Source organism: Tenebrio molitor, chromosome 4 (genome assembly GCF_963966145.1).
Source record: "Tenebrio molitor chromosome 4, icTenMoli1.1, whole genome shotgun sequence".
Taxonomy (NCBI): Eukaryota; Metazoa; Arthropoda; class Insecta; order Coleoptera; family Tenebrionidae; genus Tenebrio; species Tenebrio molitor.
The window spans coordinates 6,113,835-6,134,661 of NC_091049.1; the positions used below are offsets into that span (position 1 = coordinate 6,113,835).

General features: G+C 35.8%; 1 protein-coding gene and 1 long non-coding RNA gene across 6 annotated transcripts; one reads left to right on the plus strand and one right to left on the minus strand.

The window, feature by feature from the left end:
* Nucleotides 1–197: 197 nt before the first annotated feature.
* Nucleotides 198–18,223, minus strand: LOC138129098 (uncharacterized). 5 transcript variants are annotated; one of them, XR_011159070.1, is made up of 7 exons: nt 17,261–17,401; nt 12,096–17,173; nt 7,512–12,042; nt 7,149–7,409; nt 6,908–7,094; nt 844–4,237; nt 198–740 (listed from the first exon to the last, which is right to left on the minus strand). XR_011159070.1 is itself a non-coding variant. In XM_069045350.1 (4 exons), the coding sequence occupies exon 1, from the start codon at nt 11,294–11,296 to the stop codon at nt 10,232–10,234; it is 1,065 nt and encodes a 354-aa protein (XP_068901451.1). In that variant the 3' UTR covers nt 3,877–4,237; nt 6,908–7,094; nt 7,149–7,409; nt 7,512–10,231. The 5 variants fall into 5 exon arrangements, 1 of the variants encoding a protein (XP_068901451.1); XR_011159073.1 differs by lacking the exon at nt 198–740 and adding an exon at nt 18,137–18,223 and having other exon boundaries at nt 3,877–4,237; nt 17,261–17,329; XR_011159071.1 differs by lacking the exon at nt 198–740 and adding an exon at nt 18,046–18,185 and having other exon boundaries at nt 3,877–4,237; nt 17,261–17,329.
* LOC138129101 (uncharacterized) lies at nt 3,414–7,516 on the plus strand. The gene is made up of 2 exons (XR_011159081.1): nt 3,414–3,552; nt 3,678–7,516. It is a non-coding gene; the product is annotated as an uncharacterized lncRNA (long non-coding RNA).
* Nucleotides 18,224–20,827: the final 2,604 nt, after the last annotated feature.

Genomic DNA, 20,827 nt, shown 5'->3' on the forward strand with positions numbered 1-20,827 from the left:
CATTTCAACTGCGACTCGACTTGTGTCGACTGGTGCCGATGTGATTGTAGTGTTCTGTTCTCTGCTGTGTGATGCGGATGTTTTTATCAAACTGTTATTTTCTAACCTGTTACTTCTAAAAACGAATAACAGGTGGCAACTGCTACAACTAAATAACTGTTGTAAAATAACAGGTTGCTAAATAACAACACATCCCTACATAATACAATTAATATAAAAATATCGGTCTCGTTGGTACACATTTTAAATCGGATTCACCTCTACTTCAATCCGTCAGTTGAACGGCAACAGACAGGTCGGGACTCGGAAAATGGTCAGTTGGGACTATCTGGAGATTTGGATTGTTCATCGAAATGTATATCACAAACCCGATAATATTTTTGCAGCCAGAATTTTAACCATCAGCTCTTCTCTGGCGATGGCAATTGCAACGCACCATTTTCTATACATTTATAACAAAGAAAATTTGCAGCTCTTATTACACATATTATTTAGTTGTTTTATATCACAACTATGATTTTAACCTCACAATTTACCAAATGTGTAACTAACAGCTCACACCTCTCCCCACAACTCAAGTCCAAAGTGGTAGAACCAGTAGCGACAGAAGGCTTGATTTGCGAACGTGTCCCTTATTGACCACGGCTTCCTAGATTAATAAGAGTCGAAGCCTCTAATACGGCTGGTCGAGTTCCTTGAACTGTCTGTTCCTTCAAAAGCCAAAAGTATAGTAGCGCCCTCTACCAAAAAACGAATATTTTTTTAATTAAATGAATGAAAAATCGTATTAATGTTTTTTTTTCTATCAATAATCTACTTTTTGAAGTAGTGTATGTAACATACAAATTACGATTCTTTTTAAAATGAGATTTGTACGCGGTTAAGCAGCCAAATACACAAATGTATAGTGGCGCCCTCTCAGGAACAGAAAAAATGCTTGCAACTGATGAACTCGACCAGCCGTATTAGAGGCTTCGACTCTTATTAATCTAGGAAGCCGTGTTATTGACATACTACCCAAACCGTCACTTCCAAGGTCACTTCTCAAATATGAATAGGCAACTTCTTATACATAAAAATTACACATATTTGCGCGACATCTAATGAAATCTTACGAAACTAAATATTAATTTTCCAGTGATAGGGTGGGGTTTACCTGATTTGAAATGGTCGAAAAACGCAACAGATGAAGGCAGGGTCCTTTTTTTATTTGAAAGATACGTCTTTCCTCCAGGGCCCCATACTTTTCTTTTTCCGATTTCATTATAAATAACAATAAAATAAATTGCAATTTGAGGACCATCCAGGAAGCTGTAACACTAAAACCTAATTCGAAATTAACAACCTCGGAAATTGAATTTTAAAGCGTTTGGTGTCATCACCGTGCTTCCAAAAGAATCACAGATCTTATTATACATAAACATACGTACGTACGATTTTGCCACTAAATTCACATTTGAACGTTTATTTGGGAAACGAAAATATCTAAAAGCTTAGTAATGAAATTTGCTGATTAACTACACCTTCTGGCAGGTACTTACGAATTTCAGGTAAAAGTAGGCCAACTGAAAAGCCATTTATTTCGTTTCAAACATTTCAAATAATGCAACCCAATATACACGAATTATGAAATTTTCATCAGGTAAACCCTACCCTTAAGGGCAGTTTATAGAAAGAGAATTAAATATTTAATTCGAATTAAATTTTAATGCGTGATTAACCCATGAATCCGAAACTTCAATTGGTTCAATCTGATAACCTGTTCAGTTAATCTAGCATTTGATTACGATTAGCTTAATTTCGTTATAAACTGGCCCTAAGGGCCAGTTTTGGGGTATTAGTATTAGACTGTGGTATTAGTAAATGCTAAAGGTGTTTGCATGTACCTGCGGGCATTTCGGCGCCCAGATTGCCCTTCGGTGCCCCGGATTACCTCACCACGGAACTTGAAGTGGTGCACTTCAAGTGAAGCGCCAGCAAAGCATTCTGCGAAACGCAGCACGTCATGGCACGAGGCAGCGAGATCTTCCACGAAAAGCTACTTTGCTGATCCAAAACATAGTCCAAAACTAGGACAGGAGCACGCCCAATGAACGCCCATATAAAAGGAGCTGAGATGACGATGTATTATTATTCTCTTAACTCTGATTAAAGAAGTTGCTATTCCAGTGTTAATTTTTAATCCAACCCCGGAGCTCAAAGTAAAACAAAAGCTCATATACCTATTATCTCAAAATCGTCACCAGCTCTTTGTGTCTAAACGCTCATTCATAATTCACCTAGAGTTCTTGCAAGTTCGGTAGCAAAAATTGCAACATTAGTGTCTATGTTATTGTGATTTCAGTAATCTTAAGTGCAATATATATTAACTTTAATGTAGAGTACAACAATTAATCACGGACCACACAATATGGATAAAACAAGGCGCCGTTATTGTAGTGCTACAGTGTAAAAACAATACTCTTAATTGTAATTACAGTTTCTTTCGCTTCCCAAAGGAACCAGAAAGGTAAGTACCTACCTACCTAATGTATAATTACTATGTAGCAAAATATAACAAAAAAAAAAAAAAACTGCTCCCACTTTACAGGGTAGCTAACAAGTATGGATACGGTTCAATATGTTCAAAACGATTGATCAGAACTGTTTGAACTTTGGAATATAGTATATCCCACCTCCACCCGGCGGCACGGCAATTTTGCCGGAGTACATACACTATTACGGATAATACTATCAAGTAATAGTGCAGTGCTTATCAACATAATTACCGGCGTCTCGCCTCCGCATTTTGACTTTTTTGTGTTTTATGTTCTGTGTCAATGTTAAGGAATAGTTATAACTATTGACATTTTATCATGTAAGATTTTGTTCAATTTTACACCAAATAATGATGAATATCGATAATCCGTTTATTCGAGTCGCACTTATCCGAGATCCAAACTTGGATCCATAATCTTTTCAATTTTTCGTATTATGCGAGATTGCTTAAAAATTAACCGCATTATCCAAGGTTGAAATCCGGGAATTGACAATTATTTCACAAAATATGTCAGTATAATTATGTTTACTTTAATAATAATTGTTTATAAAAGCATGCTATGCATTTCTATTATCACATAGAGATATTTTCATATTTGGTGGCGGAAACAAAAGACAGAAATGTCACAAATTTGTATTGTCAGTGTCAAATTTCTCAAAGACGTTCGTGATTTCGACAGAAATGCAGCAAATTGGAAATAAGAAAGTCATTCATCGTCGAACTAGAGAAATAATTTGTAATACGTTTGATTATATGAGAATAACTTTTCCTTTTGAAGCACTGACAAAAATTGGTTTCCTTAAAATTTGTTTTTTCAATCTATTTAGCGAAAATTTAAATTTACCTAGACATTCCTTTTTACGGCGTTTATGAGAAATTTGACACTGACAATACATTTTTGTGACATTTCTCAGTCTTTTGTTTCCGCCACCAAATATGAAAATATCTCTAGCATATTTACATCCTACAAAAAGTTACCTAGTTCTGGATTATCCGAGTTTTCATTATCTGAGGTAAGGTTCAGCTCACGTTACCTCGGATAATCGAGACTCTTCTGTAATAACAAGTATTTAAATTTGTTTTTACCAGTGTATAAATGCAACATTATAGACGTGCATAACACGGAATTATTTTGCAGGTTCAAACTGTGGGCTTTGTCTTGCGGACGCAGGGACTTAATAAATAAACCTAACATTTATCATCGAAATTACCAACTGTGTGCATGTCATTTTGAAAACAAAATGTTTTCCAATCCGCAAAAATCGAGACTTGTATTTGATGCATTGCCCACAAACCGGTTACGAGGTAAATTTGGAACCAAAGTAAAAGAGCGTTAATCAACCTAATGATAAACGTTTATAACTTGTAGGTACAATTAGAAGTCCTTATAGTTCAACACCACCACACCGCTTTACATCTCAACGCGAAGTATCGCCAAAACCTTCTACATCTCAACGCGAAGTATCGCCACAGCCCTCTTCATCTGAACGCAAAGTATCGCCGCAGCCCTCTTCATCTGAACGCGAAGTATCGCCACGTCCCTCCACATCTCTAGGCGAAGTAACACCACGGCCATCCACATCACGTTACTACGCGACTGTTGGTGGAGTTTCCTTGCCGATGGGAACCAGCGTCAGCACACAGACAGGGTTGACGTTGTCATCCAGTACTCCCAGAAAACAAGATCTCCGGCGCCAGCTAAGAAGAGAAAGAGAAACATCAGGTGAGGAGGAAGATGGTGATGTCGCAAAATTTTGCTTATTATGTGATAAGTTGTCACCACAAAACTTAGCGGGAATTGTAAAAATGCAAGTAATTAATAAGAACGCCCCCACGTTCCGGAGATATTCCAGGGAGTATAAGCAATTCGCAATTACCTTGTTTTTTCTGTCACCGATGGCGTATCGTTTTTTAAGAACCACGTTTTTATTGCCAACGGTTCGTACCTTGCAGCGAATGACTGAGAAAATTCAAATCAACCCTGGACTGAGTCGAGTGGTTTTTGACATATTAAAAATTAAATCCAAGAGTCTAGGTGACGAGGGAAAAGATTGTGTCCTATGTGCAGATGAGATGAATATAAAAGGACATCTATTCTATGACATTGGAGCAGATGAAATTGTAGGTTTCCAACAGCTTGGTGCGTCTAAAGACTATTTGCCGGCCAATAATGTACTGGCAATAATGGCTCGAGGCATATTTGAAAATTGGAAACAGCCTTTGGCGTATGTTTTTTTAAATACTTCATGTAACGTAGAGCAACTCAAAATTTTGTTATTTGAGGTAATTGATAATTTACGCAGTCTTGGTTTTCGAGTTCGAGGCTTCATATCTGACGTGAGGTCTAATTTTGTAAATTTATCCAAACTTCTAAATGTAACAATAGATGCACCATTTTTTTACACGGACGTCCTCGAACAAACGATGAAAATCTATTATTTTTTCGATATATGCCACTTACTTAAAGCATTGCGAAATAATTTTTTAAAATATCTTTTCATTTTAGAATGCGGCCAAATTATAGATGCAAATTACTTGCATCAGTTTTTTGAAAGGGATCAAGGTCGAAATTTACGCCTTGCGCCAAAGTTAACAAGAGTTCATTTACATCCTGGTGCTTTTGACAAAATGAAAGTAAAATTAGCAGCACAACTATTCAGTAACCAAGTGGCTACCGGCATGGAAACGGAATTGTCAACGAATTTATTGCCAGCATCGGCATTTCCAACAATAGATTTCATTTCCAATATTAACAGTTTGTTCGATATTTTAAATTCCACGGGCAACATAGACACAGACGAAAGAAATTATAAAAACATATTCAAGGGAGCCGATTACCAAATTCAACATTTACAAAAGATGTTAAATTTGTTTGCAACCGTTAAAGTAGAAGATAGATCGGGAAAAGATGTGACACAAAGAATTAAATCATTACACTGCTGGCAACTTACCATCAAAAACATGACATCGTTGCATCAGGATGTAAATGAACCTCTTATTACACGTCGATTAAATCAAGACTTTGTCGAAAATTTTTTTGGGACAGTTCGTAAACAAAGTGGGAATTGTTACAATCCCACACCTATTCAATTTAAGAGAGCATTTAAAAAATTATTTTGCATGAAATATGTATTTACAACACAACCCACAAGGGAACTGTGACAATGATTTGGCTTCTGTGCTAAGCGCTATTGAAAATATGCCGCATTTAGCTCAAACAAAAACTACCTATTGCCCAAATTGTTAACAGAGCACAACTTCCACAACAACCTTTAGAAATCGATTCGACTGATTATCGTAATATAGAAATTGGCGAACAAAATGTTCTGCGCTATATATGCGGGTACTTAATTTCCAAATGTTTAAAAAAACACACGTGTCAAATATGTCTGGATTATGCCAACGCTTGTGGTGAACTATCGGAAGATACCCTATTATGTAATTTTAGGGCATACAATACCGCCACAACTTTTGGCAATTTAAAAATGCCACATGAGCATTTTGCTTTTTATGTAGCGCAGTTGGAAAATAAATTTTCAAGTAATGCATTTAAGAACAATTCTATACAGGACAGGGTCGGTTCCAAAATTAAAGATGAGCTTTCTACAGTTGTTTTTGAACATCCATGCACTGACTTTCCATCTAACTATTTGCTAGCTTTATTTACGAGAATGCGAATTTTCTATACCTTAAAATATCATAATAAAGAGACTAATAAAAAACCTATAAAGCAACGAAGATTGATAATTTTTTCAAATTTATAATTCAACATTTAAATTATTATTATTATTACGCAAAATAGAAGCTGAGACCGAAGTCTATTTAGCTCCCAGATCAAAACGGAAAAGTAAATAACTATTTCGATTTCAATTGATCGCATCTGCTTCGTCATCGAAAGTGTGCATCAAGTTTGTTTTTAAAGATGTTGGGGTTGGATGACTATGTATAAATATTAGCTAGTACATACTTCTATGAAAAGTCAGTGTAGTCATGTTGAAAATGTTCATTACAATTTAGGTATACATTTGGAATAATTTTGCAATGTTTAACACATTTAAAAAATATATTTTCTTTAATCTTTTGGTAGATATCATTATAATTTGAATGTACAGGCCCATTCATACTAGAGTGAGTCCTATTTTAATGTGACTGACACATTTGCAAACGCACCTTGGATTTGTTGTTACAGTAGCATGACTTTCTCTTCTCTTAGATAATATGGGGGCCAATGCTGTTGGCAGTACTTTTTTACAATTTCCATAATTATGTATAATTGTATTATGAATAGGATATTTTAATCATAATTTTCATTCATAATTGAACCACAACCTATTTCATCTGCTATCAATGTCATAGTATGTTACTTACTTTCTTTGGAGTGGGCAATATAAAAACTTGAAAACTGCCACTGTCTAACCATTGGTGATGGCAAGTTATTCTGTTCTATCTTATTGCAAGATCTGTAATAGTTCTTACTGAATCATTGAAATAGCACACTGTACTCCATCCAGAGATTTGGAATTCCATTGCTTCATTTCAATTCACATTGACTTTCCTAAAAGAACAAAAAAATAAATAAAGAATGCATTTGTTGCATTACTTTGCTTACTTATACTTTATATAAAACATATTTCTAGTTATCGTTTTGACTATTCTTTGTTTTGTTGAATTTTCTAATTAATTTAAGCATGCCTTGCATGGTGACTCAGAAATTATCAAGTTCCCTCCTTGTTACACTACCTGTAATTGACCTAGTAATTAACGATTGTGAATAAACCATCTTACAGTAATCTTGTATGTTTCTGATAGGTTTATTTTATTAAGGCTCTCTGGTCATGCTATTACAGTGATCGTGGCAATAACATTATAGCTGAAATAAAAGATAATTTTGTATTAATTATGTAATTCACAAAGATTGAATCAAGGTGTATGCAATGAATATATTGTACAGTTTAATAAATTTTTTACGCACCTGCATTATACATTTTTCTTTTTTATATCCTGAGATGCAAAAATTTCCATTTTTTACACAATACACAAAAACATTATCCCAGTGGCACTACAAAATTTTCCGTAAAGAAAAAGAAACAACTTTTAATGCTTGGTTATGTTGTTCACATGTTGTTTTCTTAAATGTCAGAAAACAAACAGAAAGTTCTAGTGGAATTTACATTTATTAATCAGAGAATTCATAGTGATTCAGGGCTACCACCACAAATTTTAAAGCATTTTCGAGGACTTTACTACCCAAACCGTCATTTAATCGTGTTCATAACGACCCAATGCTTTTCTTATGGACCTGTCATTTAGTGTCGCTACTGGTTATACTGTGGCGCCACTTTAGGGGGGAATGTCACTAAATAATCATAACCTCACAAACAAATGTAATGAATTCAGTCGTGGAGGGAGAAAAGACTGGAGATATCATTTCCTATGCTTCCCATGTTAAAAATTCGAACCCTCTAAAAGCACGTGCAACAACCTTTTATGACCCAGTCCACAATGCGCTAGATAAAGAATAAAGAAGCACAATGCGCCTGGAAGGAAGGCGAAGGAAGCCATTGGCCTAGCGTCGTAGCGTCTATATTCAGACTATTCAGAGTAAGTTCGGCATTACAATCCTTAGAGCGAGAGGATGAATCGCAGATGACCGAGAGAAGTCCTTCAATGCCGAACGCGCCCGGCCGTCAAATGAGAAACGACAGTTTAATTTTTGACACATTTGACACTTGTTCCGTTGAACGTAATTTGTTATTTGTAAACAAAATCAGTTATTCTATTATTGTTTTAAACAGAACAAAACCATTGCCAGATAAGTAAATTTTGCAACAGAATTTGGTAATTGTTCACTATAACTAGGTACTTCTGGAATTTTCGCGTTTTTTCTGGCTAGACAGCTTCAGGGCGTCCTCCTAGATCGTTTCCCACCATTCAAACCTTGTGCAAATACTGCAAATGGATTTTCCTTACCCTTTAGTTATAGATCCTAAGGCATTGACGCGACCCTGAAACACAACAAGAGAGAAACAAAGGCATTTGCACAAGGTTTGAATGGTAGGAAATGATCTAGGAGGACGCCCTGAGGCTGTCTAGCCAGAAAAAACGCGAAAATTCCAGAAGTAGTTAAAGTGAACAATTACCCAGAATTGAATTTAATAATAAGTGCAATCCAGAAAAAATGGATCGTTTTATTATAGCCAACGCTATAGCTACCGCCCATGTAGTTATATTTGATGAAGAAGAGGAAGTAAAAAATGTATTAGAAAAAGTGGATAATTTTGTGGAAGAAGTGATCCCAAGAATGACTACTAAACAGTTCACTATTTATCCTCAAGTTGCCAAGGCTGGCAATCAAGAACTTGATTTGGAGAAACAAGTTCTTCTTTGTATTTGGTACATTGCTAATCTGGAAAGTTTTAGGTGAAAATAATTAATTATTATTAATGTCACCCTCACCAAGAAAAAGCTATTGAAATTTTAGGTCTGTTGCTGACAGATTTGGAATTAGCAAATCCACAGCTTGGTCATCTTTTTATAAGACATGCTTGAAGATCCTAGAACTAAATAGACGCTTCTTGATCATTGCCTGGCCAGGGATGAGACAAGCTTTACGAAATGTGGATGCATTTGAAAGAAAGGCAAATTTTCCAGGTATTTATGGTATGTAATTTGTCATAATATTGAAAAACCATAAATTATTACTTACAGGAATTATTGGCGCAATAGATGGGACTCATATTCCCATCAAATCCCCAGCACTTCATCAGAGTTCATATATTAATCGAAATGGATATCACTCGATACTGTTGCAAGGAGTTTGTGATACCAATTTAAAATTCATTGATTGTTATACTGGAGAAGCAGGTTCACTCCATGATTCTAGTTTGTTTCGTAGATCTGATTTGTCAGTCAGATTGCCAACATTGCAAATTCCTGAGAATAGTCATTTAGTTGGAGATTCAGCATATACACTACAAGATCGTTTGATGGTTTCATTTAAAAATAATGGGCATCTGACGCAGGAACAAATAAACTACAACACAGCTCATTCAAAATCACGAATTGTGATAGAACGATGTTTTGGACTATTAAAAGGAAGGTTTCGCAAACTAAAACTTGTAGAGGCTATGAGAATGGAATTAATACCAATTATGATCTTCTGTGCATGTGTACTGCATAATGTGTGTATATTAAATGCAGATAATGGGGAAGATATACGAAAAATGCTTTATTTTGCCCTACGGGCTTTCAGATTCCTGATTACAAAACATAAAAAATAACAATTTATTGTTCTCCCTCACTCCTCTCGTTCTCTATTCTTTCTCTCCTCTTGCTTATTCTTTCATCCATCTCCCTGCCGTCTTCGCTCCCTATTAATCCCCATTCCCTTCTCTTTCTCTCTCTCATTTCGTCGCATGTGTTTGATCTTCTCACTATCCTCGCGTCACTTCTTGCACCTTCTCTCTCTCTTCTCCTTCCTTCCCATTCCTGTTCTCTCTCTCCTCGTCCCCACCTCTGCAACCCGCTATCATTTTCCTCTCTCACACATACTCTTTCTCCTCCCTATTGTACTTCGATTCTCTTATTCTCTCTCTTCTCTCTTACTTTTCTGTGTCTTTGTCCCCCTACCTTTTTATTCACCTTCTCCTTGTACATTTTCTCGCCGAGTCGTCTTCTTATTCTCTCCTTCTTTTAGCAAATTTTCTTCAGTTTCTCCTGTCTCTTATCCCATCTAAACCAGTCCCCGTTTATCTGTATTTTCCTGTATCCTATTTTCACCCTTTTTCCTCTATCTCTCTCCTCTCTGGCCAACTCTCTTAACTTCTTTTGTGTTTCCCTTTCTTCTTTTGTCAAATCGTCGTCTATATACATTCTCTCACCTTTTTTTTCCTTTAACTTACTCTTACTTAGCATTATGTTCTTCTTCTGCTCCCAACTTTCTATTTTTGCTAGCATCATCTTATCTTTATTTATTTTAAATGCTTCCTTTACATTCACTTTCACTCCTATCTCCCTTTCTAACCATTCTTCCACCCCCTTCTCTATATTTCCACTTATTGCTCCTATTCCAGTTATTATAACATTATTCTTCCTCTCCTTCTTTTCTCTTTGTTCCATCTTTTCCTCTATCATTTCCATCCTTTTCATCCAATCTGCCTTCTCCAACTGCTCTTTTTCGTCTCTTCCTCTCCTCTCCTCTCTCACTGTCGCTAATTCTTTCCTTAGCTCCCCATTCTCCTCTCTCACTGCCGCTAATTCCTTTCTTAGTGTTTTGATCTCCTCTCTCATCTCTCTTATCATGGTAGTTTTCATTTCCTTATCCATTTCCTTGCTTTGATTTTCTTCTTCGCTTCTATTTGGTGATCTTCTCGTTCTGGAACTATTTCTGAGTGGGTTCTTGCCTTCTTTCGACGTTCTACCCTCTTCTCTTTCTCTCTTGCTGCTTTCTTTCCTTACTTCTGACGATTTCAGCATGTCCTCTCTTTCTTGCTCTCCCTCTTGCTCTCTCGCTGCCGCTAATTCCTTTCTTCGTGCTCTGCTCTCCTCTACTATTCCCGCCATATCCTCTTCTATCTCTCTGAGCACTGTTTTTATTTTCTTCTCTATTTCTTTGCTTTGATTTCTTTCTTCGCCTCTACTTGGGGATCTTTCGGTTCTGGAACTCTTTCTGAATGGGTTCAGGCCTTCTTCCGACATCCTACCCTCTTCTCTTTCTCTCTTGCTGCTTTCTTTCCTTGCTTTCGGCGATTTCGGCATGCCCTCTCTTTCTTGCCCGCTGTCTTCTGCTTATCACCTCTCACTCACTCGTCGTTGTTTACGTTTGTTATCTCTGCACTTTTTCCACGTCTGCTCGCTATCGCTGCCAAACCAGGAATCAATGGGGAAGATATAGATATTGATAATGAGGTGAGAGAAGAACACATAATGAATCCACGTCATGAAGAAGAAAATGTAAATCTTAATCCTGATGCTCGACGCAAAAGGGATAGAATTGCCAGACTCTTCAGATAAAGCAGGATGAACATCAAGACTCAAAATTTTACAAACATTTTAATTAATTGAACAAACTTTAAACATTAGTGAACTTAAACTGAAAATAAATCTGAAAAACTCAAACTGAAAATAAATCTCAAATTTAATTTCTGGTTTATTAAATAAAATTTGATGCATTGCATCATAATATTCCCATGTTTTTTGGGAGTTGCCTGTTCTTTGGTCGTGGTCATATATTTTTTTGTACATCTGTTTAAGACTCTTCCATTTAGAATCCACTTGGGTTGAGTCGAAGTTCTTGTGCGTCCTATTAGACAACTCTGACGCAATTATATGCCACACATTTTTTTTTAGGCACGAGCTGAATTTTTTATAATGTGTTTCTACAATTCTTATGAACAATAATGTGTCCTGCTGTGACCAGCGGAAAGAAATATTATTGGAAGACTTTTCAATGTTGACCTCAGTAGAAGTAGGCAAAGAAGCAGAGTCATTGTCACTGATTGTATCTACAAAGTTTTAATGAATTTCATTGGTGTCACCAAAGAATTGTTTTTATTACCTTTTTCTTTGCCATTTTCGGTATTTTTGCTAGCGGTATTATCACTCTCATCCAGAGATCCCTCATGATTAACAGAATCTTCATGATTTTCAATGTGTTTCAACATTGTCGAGTACTCCTCATTCGTAAACTTGCAGTGAAAACACTGGTATTGCACATTGTCAGCCATGCTCGAGACGGGTAAATAACACAAGAGCAATGTATACGATACCAGAGAGATGCACAGATGTTTTTTCGCTGTGTTCCTGTGTTTTTACACCCTCTACCTTTTTATTTTTAGCATCAGGTATTTGCCGCGAAATTGCAAACATTTGACATATTACATGTAACACAACAACAACAACAGTAACAACCTAACCTCAATTATATGCAATGCATGTAGGGAAAAATCTGAATGCTCGATCATTTTTCACCGAGCCAATTGAGCGATTATTTTCATCTCTCGAAAAGCAACACGAACGCAATCGAGTGCGCTCAGAACACAATGCCGAACGCAATAATTGTTATCTGACAAATCCAAGAGTGATGCCGAACTTACTCTCGAAACCTTTTATGACTCTGTAGTTTTCGCGGGCAGGTACACTTATTTGAATTAGTGCCATCTCCAGTCTTTTCTCCCTCCACGAATTCAGTGAAGTTGTCAAAGTGCAATGTCAAGAGCCTGACAGTTTAATAACAAAAATGTTATTAATTTAGTTGATGCTACTTCTGCTTGGTGTTTCTGGTTTTTAGTATTTTGCTGTTAGTGTTTAAAGTGGCTTTTTTATCATATTAGAACTGATATTGCGGTAAATGCAGCAACAACAAGTTCCGTTAGTTGTAAACCTATTTCTGGAATAATGTTAAAATTATAATCTCAATCTTGGATTTGCAGTGGGTACATTATTTCCTAAACGGGTCATTTCAGATGAAGATGGGTCCATAACAAAACAATTATATTTGCTTAATTAATCCGTGCCATTCATGGTGGAAATGAGTGGAAAGTATATTTTAAGTTTTGTACAGTTTTGAATGTAATTATATAATTTTGGACAATTATTATTCTATGAATTTGTACTCGCCACTGACCAAGATATTTTCAAAAAACGCGGCGCCGAAACTTTGTCCCTTCCGCAAAACCAAACCAGTGGACCAGTGCGCAACATCTTGCTTCTGCCAATTTAGAATATCCAAAATGTAATTACAATTAAAGTAAAGTATCATTTATCACGGGACAACTACGTATGACTGCATGCATCATGCAGATACATGAGTGTGGAGTGTGAACTGCATGTCTAAATTGTCACGATGCACATGACGTTGTCACACATTTGATAGCATGACAGTTAGTTGCTAACAGCAACCCCCGGAAACAACCCCAAATGTCAGAATCATGAGAACAATAGGATTTTTCGCTCTATGCCCAGGCCGCTATAGACACTCGGACTAGCTAGCAGGTCGTGATTTAAACCAACCTGAATTAACCCAAGATACCTACCTTGTCCGTGTTAACCCACATAAGTCGTCTTCTAATTCTCACAAATAGTAAATATCATTTTTTGTTCGACACTGTCAGAATTTGAGAATTTTCTCCTGTGTGAACGGATTTTGATGAATTTGACAACTTGTCAAAACGAAACGTCAAGCTAATTTTAAAGATTTTCAGCCATTTGGAGCCTTTGGGGGGGCTCGTCGAACAAAAAAACGTTGTATTAAACTCGTTCTTGTGTAATTTGGGATTTTTTTGCCAAAAAAGCGCACGAACTCGTTAAATAAATAACTATTTTCCAACGTCAAGTCTGAAAATGACATTTCCATCACTCAATTTAGAGATGAAAGTAGGCGTTTGCATCACATGTGAGGAAAGTAAATCACTTCCCTCACTAGTGGGGAAAGTAAAAAAAAAATTTGATCCCCATTTAGGTACTCTTTAAAATAACGTTCATACATACATATACATTTGTAAGAATTCTTTATTAACAATTAGCACATACAAAGATACTTAACTTTTTTATCAGTATGTATTATAGAAATTAAATGTACAATTTTTTACACGAATTAAAACTCCAAATGTTCCTGATTTTTTTTTTTCTAAATAACGTGTCGGTACCGAGCTTGACGTTGACGCCAAACTAGCACTTCTTACTACTTGTCTCCATCTCAGTAACGGATTGTATTCCTTTCCGTAGCGTGCTCGAGATTTTATAGGTAATAATTCCAAAGATACCTAGTTCGCTGCTTCTTTAATTTCTGTATTTGGTAAATTTACAACACTATCTTCTACTTCCATCACTATTTGTTTAGTAAATTCTGATTAATTTTCACGTTTTGGTAAAAACACGACTTGACATTCATTAATTAAATTTTATTGTTTACTGTGAGCATGGAAACGTGATTTTCAAATTTTACTTCTATGTTGATTTGTATAAAATAATAAATTGATAATACCTATGCAAGATAAACCGAAAGCTCTTGACATTGGAAAAAATAGTATGTTATATACGTGAGGAAAGGTCCATTGCTAAACTTGAATGATTAGATCAACTCGCTATCGCTCGTGATCCAATTGTCATTCTCGTTTAGCAATGCATCCCTTTCCTCACTTATATAACAATATACTAAATTCCAACATAAAAACACATGCCCTTTCAAACGGTAAAGTCAAATTTCCATGTTCCCTTATTATTTTTTCGACCTACCCTCACCCTCTTCCACCCCCCGTGATCCGATTGACACCAAAAGCTTTTCAACTCGAGAGACCATGGGTAAGTTTGTGTTGGTCAAATTTGAAAGCAATCGGTCAAAGCGTTTTTGAGTAATCGTGGGAAAACGAAAAGTGGGACAGACAGACATCATTCTAAAAACTTCACAAACGTGTTCAGGGGACCTCAAAACTTACCCACCTTTGGTCGAGTAAGTTAAAAATGGAAAAATCCCAATTAAAGAAATATTTTAAAATTAAGCCTATGATTATATTTCTAATTTTTATAGTTGAGAAAAATTGAAAATCTTTAGAAATTAAAAACCCCATAAAAATAAAAATTAATTATCCTAATACGAACAAACCGAAAGATTCCTCTAAATCCATAAAATTCTCTTCACCCACTATCTATGATATTAAAAATAACCTTACCACCAACTAAAGGAACACCAGAAACTCCCAAAAAACGCTAAAAACACCATTAAAATTATTGTATTCATTTAACAACGGTAATACAATGGCAATACAAATAAAAAAAGACGTCTGTGCGATCAAAAGTCTATTCATGGCTGGTAACAGTTTCTGGAGGTGAATCGCCAATAGTGTAAGTCAGACTAACTTTCCCTTCTTTAGTCATATGCAAACCCATAAGAATTTTCTTTGTGACATTTTTGTAGTTGTCGAAGCTTGATTCATACTGTCGCGTTGTAATTTGAGAAAGAGCGGCCTCTGATGATTGGTCGGCAAATTTTAATTCCACAATCAAGCCAGCTTCATTCAAAATCATAAGCAAATCAAGATGAGGAGGTCTTCCTTTAGATTTTCTTCGGGAGATGCTTAGTTCACTACGAACTATATAAAATTTAACATTATATGCCAAAACAAAGAGAATACAATAAAATTCGTCCTCGTTTTGGGGCATTATGGCTCCATCAAACAATTTAGAGACAGCCTTTGCATATTCAGTAAATACATTTTTGTCTTGTCTTGTTAGCACTGATTCTAATGCAGCCAAATAACCCTCAATATTTTCATCTAAAAGCTGGTGTTTCTTTGAAAACAATTCTACATCATAACATTTTCCCCGCAACAACATCCTAATTTCTTCATTTGGAATCCGAATGGTGATTGTTTCATTCTCAGTGCTAGTGCGTAAAACATTCAAGTATCCATTTTCGGTCAAAAATTGGAGGAAAAGATGTGCATCTAACACATCTATAGATTTAAGTTCTTGATGAATCAAGTTGATTAACGCAATTATGTTTTCTTTCGCAAATTTTTGAATGGCCTTTATTTCGATCTCTTCTCCATCAATAAGATCTTCAATCACTTCACGAATCCAATAATGTCCAAACAGATGTTTTAGGTGAGTGATGCTGTCCGAGTCAACCCAGTAATTGTCAAAGCATGGTTTCTTCATTTCGTGACTTGTGCTCAAATATTTTAAAACTGAATAACAGCTATAAATGGCATAGTCCCCTGAATACATTAATTTATAACCATTGTACCACTTTTTTACTTGGTCATTATTAAAAGCAACAAATTCTTCTTTTTCAAACAGACTCTTCACTTCTATATCTGTAAATCCAAAATAAGGAGAAAATCTGGGGTCACTCAAAAACTGATAATACTCGATGTTGTTCGCGTCGCTAGATAAAACTTGTTCTGCGACGGGGACACAGGCATTTATTAACCCTCTGTTGAGATGTTCGTTGTTTTTGAACGTAATGGACATGATGCGACCGATAACAGAGAAGGTTTTGTACAGAACATCATTCTTTGAAGTTGATTGCTTGACGATGATGTTCATGATAGGAGAATCGAATTCATCGATTAATACATAAACGAGTTTGTTATGGTACACATGTAAACAGCGAGATAAGAGCTTCAATCCCTGAATCACATTATTTCGACTTAAATTTTCAGAAGTTTTCCAATACTTCTCAAATAGTTCAATAGGGCCCAGAACCCCCAATTTCGTATCTGACCAAGAATATTTTCCATCGATCTTTTTTATAAGATATTGATGTTCATTAAATGCACAGTAAATGAGATGCTTTAATGATTGAAGGAGTTCATCTTCAGTTATACCAGAGATATTTTTAAAGTCCACGTATATGACAGGATTCTCTTGGCAGTACTTATCAAAAAAAAACCTTTCCTCTTTCCATATCTTTAACTGATTGTCTTGGAAGAGTTTTTTGTTCCCTGTTAGGAATTCTTTCACCATGTCCATGTTTGTTGATTTCCCAAAGCGGCGAGGCGCCAAAGCTACTACCACTTTATGTCCTTCAAGAAAGGCTTTAATAAATAGCGTCTTATCCACAAAGGCAGCAACGTGTATGATTTCACTAAATGATTGTGTGGACAAATTACATATTTTCTTTGGTGATGTGCTCTGAAAAGATAAAAACATATATCACATAACCGTGCAAGAACAGAAATGCTACATAAACAGGTATGAGACTACATTTATTAAACTTGCCTTTCTTTGTACCTCATTTGCACTTCCTCCTTCCATTCTTGCTCGTTTTTCTAGATGATAACTCATCGGCTAGAAACAATAAGAATAATGTAAAACAATCTGGAGACCTAAACATAATACAAAATATGTACAGTTGGTTGCAGAAAAAACGGAAAATGAAATTTTTTATAGTGTGAACAAAATCTGATGACATTGCCAAGCATCCTTGGCATAACCCAAAACGAAACACACAAGATGGATGCTAGTTCGCAAACCCGCAAAGGCGCAAGCTCACAAGAGTCACTAAATGACAAGAATGACATTTGTCTGCGCGGTCTATTCAAAATTCCCCCCTTTGCTTCACGCCCCGCCGGTGGCACACACACTTTTTCCGCTGCCATTTTGCCAATGCCAGTTTCACCCCCCTGGCCCAAACTGCGTATCTCATACGCGCAGCCCCATAGACTCTGCATTGTTGCCAGATGTTAATTAGAATTGAGGGCGTCTTTTAGTTGGATGTGTACGACTCCAATACGTTTGTTAATTGATCTGTTTCCCTGGTTTAGTATGCTTTTTTTAACTTTGTTTCGAAACAATGGGTGGTAGAGGGGCTCCTGCACATAGTATAATTGTATAATTAAAATCACCGTCACGTGATCTTAATTGTGGATTTTCTCTTTTTCGGTACAAATAAATAAGTCTGGCAACGCTGTACACATTTAGCATGGTGCGCGAAGCGATGCACAGTTTGGGCGACGTAAACTACAAGATTACCCATTTAATTAATATCAAGACATATTACTTACCCCCTAAAAACAATTTGATTTAACAAACACTAATAAATTAATAACAACACAAGCCAACGCGTGTGTCAATTGTCTCTTATCTATGACTGACCTCTATAACATGGACTGCGTGTGTAGTGCTCCCCCTAGATAAAGAAGAGAATAGATTGGCCACTCTCTCAGATTCAACGGATAACAAGTTTCGGCGCCATCTATAGTTGCCGCAAAAAAGTTTTACGAAGAGTCGGTAAAAAGTTGATTGGAGGCCTGTAATCGTGCTAAGGCGGCAAAATTGAATCCTGTACTATGCACTGCTTCCAAAAAAATTTTTAGGGTGATAATTCAAAACAAGGTCAAATAAAATGTTACAATATTTATTATAAAACATGTTTTATAAAAAAATTAAAATTTAATTTTTTTATAAAACATGTAAGAATACAAAAATTGATACATTCGCTTTGCTCGTATATCAATTTTTGTATTCTTACATGTTTTATAAAAAAATTAAATTTTAATTTTTTTATAAAACATGTAAGAATACAAAAATTGATATACGAGCAAAGCGAATGCATAAAACAAGGCGTTTCTACATAAAGTTCATTCACGTTGGATTTTATTTATTTTATCTAATCCCGTGGGATAAATGACACTTATCCCACTCATTTGAGTGGAATAAGGAACTTCATTACCGGACGCATTGCATTACTCCACTCAGTGGGATAAGTGAGCTTCATTACCCCACTCAGTGGGATAAGTTAGTCATTATTCCACTGAGTGGTGTAATGAAAGTGGCGGAAATAAATTAGATTTACCTTTTTTTTTTTTAATTCGGGGCGGTCTTAGATAAAATTTTGTACATAACACGTGGGCTAAAGCATATTACAGGTAACTCGTGTGATTACAGATGAACTCGGGCTAACGCCCTCGTCATCTGCAATCTTCACACTCGAATCCTGTAATATTGCTTTTATCCCACTAATTGTGTAAATAACTATTATTTATTTATTTATTTATTTTTTTATTTATTTATTTATTTATTTATTTTTTATTTTATTTATTCTTTGAAGGTAGAGAAGGTAAGGTAGGTGAATTTGGTATTTTTTAAAAGCGCAAGTCAAGAGAAAGACAATAAAACCACTTTTATTCGATTTTGTTATTTACTTGATTTACTGGTTAATTAACATGTTAAAAATCCGGTAAATTATGTAAATTATATAATTTACCGGTAAATTTACAACACTAGACTCAAAATAATGAAATAATTTATCTTGTGTTTTTTCAATTTTCTGAATCTCCTATTATTCTTTTAAAGTTTTCGTAGTAGGTACCTATTTAATGTAGTGTTAACGTTGTGTAGATGTTAGTCGGGTGTGGTGTTTAGTTTATTTATAAGTGGTATTTGGTTAAGTGCATTGTGAAAACTTGCGGAAGAAGAAGTAATGTTAATGTTACTTTTCAAATTTTTCCAAAGACATGCTTTACACCTACTTGATGAAAAAGCTTGTGTTTTGCTTTGTATTTTAATAATTTCATTTTTTAATATATTTTTTTAGATGGGATATAATGTTTTATTTCTTTTAATATTGTTTTAAACTTCATTTTGTAAAAAAATTGTAACATGTGTTTTGATTAATCCATGATTTTTGTGATTAACACATGTTGCAGATTTTTTACAAAAAATTAAGAAATTTACGAAAGTGATGAAATCCAACATTTGAATTTCCCGCAATGCGATACAACTAGCGCTTGTGCGGCATTACCCTGAACCTTAAAGTACAAATTGTGGTGGGGACGCTAGAGTCGCCAATCTATAGCTATATATATATTTATAATCTATGGGCCCAGGCCCACAGGAACGGCCGCTGTGTCAACACTGTCAACCTATGGTGTCAACTCTCAACTGTGTATATTATGTGGTCTACGCAATGGAACCACAACCGACAAGTAAAAATCCAAACTGAATTATCGACCGAAAAAGCGTCACGCTCGATCCTGGTCTAGATGGCGCTAACCATATTATCGTTCATGGCCAACTTCATCTAGCTTCCGCTGCGCTCCATACGGCCGTAACATTATGCCAATTTTCACGCAATTTTCATTGTTGAAATTGATTCTACTAATCTCAAAAAATCGTTTGGTAACTAGCCCCAACTAGCGGAGAAAAATGTTAATAACAATGATTGACGTTTCCTTCAAAAGTGTCATGAAGTTTCAAAAAGATATGAAAATCAAACGAAAATATGTAATAGTCTTGTAAAACTGGAAAATACATAACTATCCCTCCGCCACCCGACGGCACGGCAATTTTGCCGGAGTACATACACTATTACGGATATTACTATCAAGTAATTGTGCAGTGCTTATCAACATAATTACCGGCGTCTCGCCTCCGCATTTTGACTTTGTTGTGTATTATGTTCTGTGTCAATGTTAAGGAATTTCCTCACGATATGACATGAGTACAATTATATACCTTTTCCGACGACCACTATGCAATGTGGCACATTTCACACAGTTTTCCCTCAGTGAAAATTTAAAATTGCAAACGATTTCAACACGAACACGAACGAACAGCCTAACCGTGTACAATGAAAAATTTGAGAAATCTGATTGGCCGACAGCTGTGCGTTTTTATATTGTAGGTACACGGGCCGATGATTAACGATGTCTATCTCCGCGCAACGGCATAATTATTTTGTCCGCAGCTCTGTCGAATAATATTTGAAGTTTGAAGGGACGCCGAATATTAGCGTTTTTTTTTTGTGGTCGTCGGAAAAATATCGTGTATACCACGTGTTGAAAA

Excerpts from the sequence above, each read along its gene's own strand:
- LOC138129098 (XM_069045350.1), bottom strand. The coding sequence starts at position 11,296 with ATGCCGAAATCGCCGAAAGCAAGGAAAGAAAGCAGCAAGAGAGAAAGA.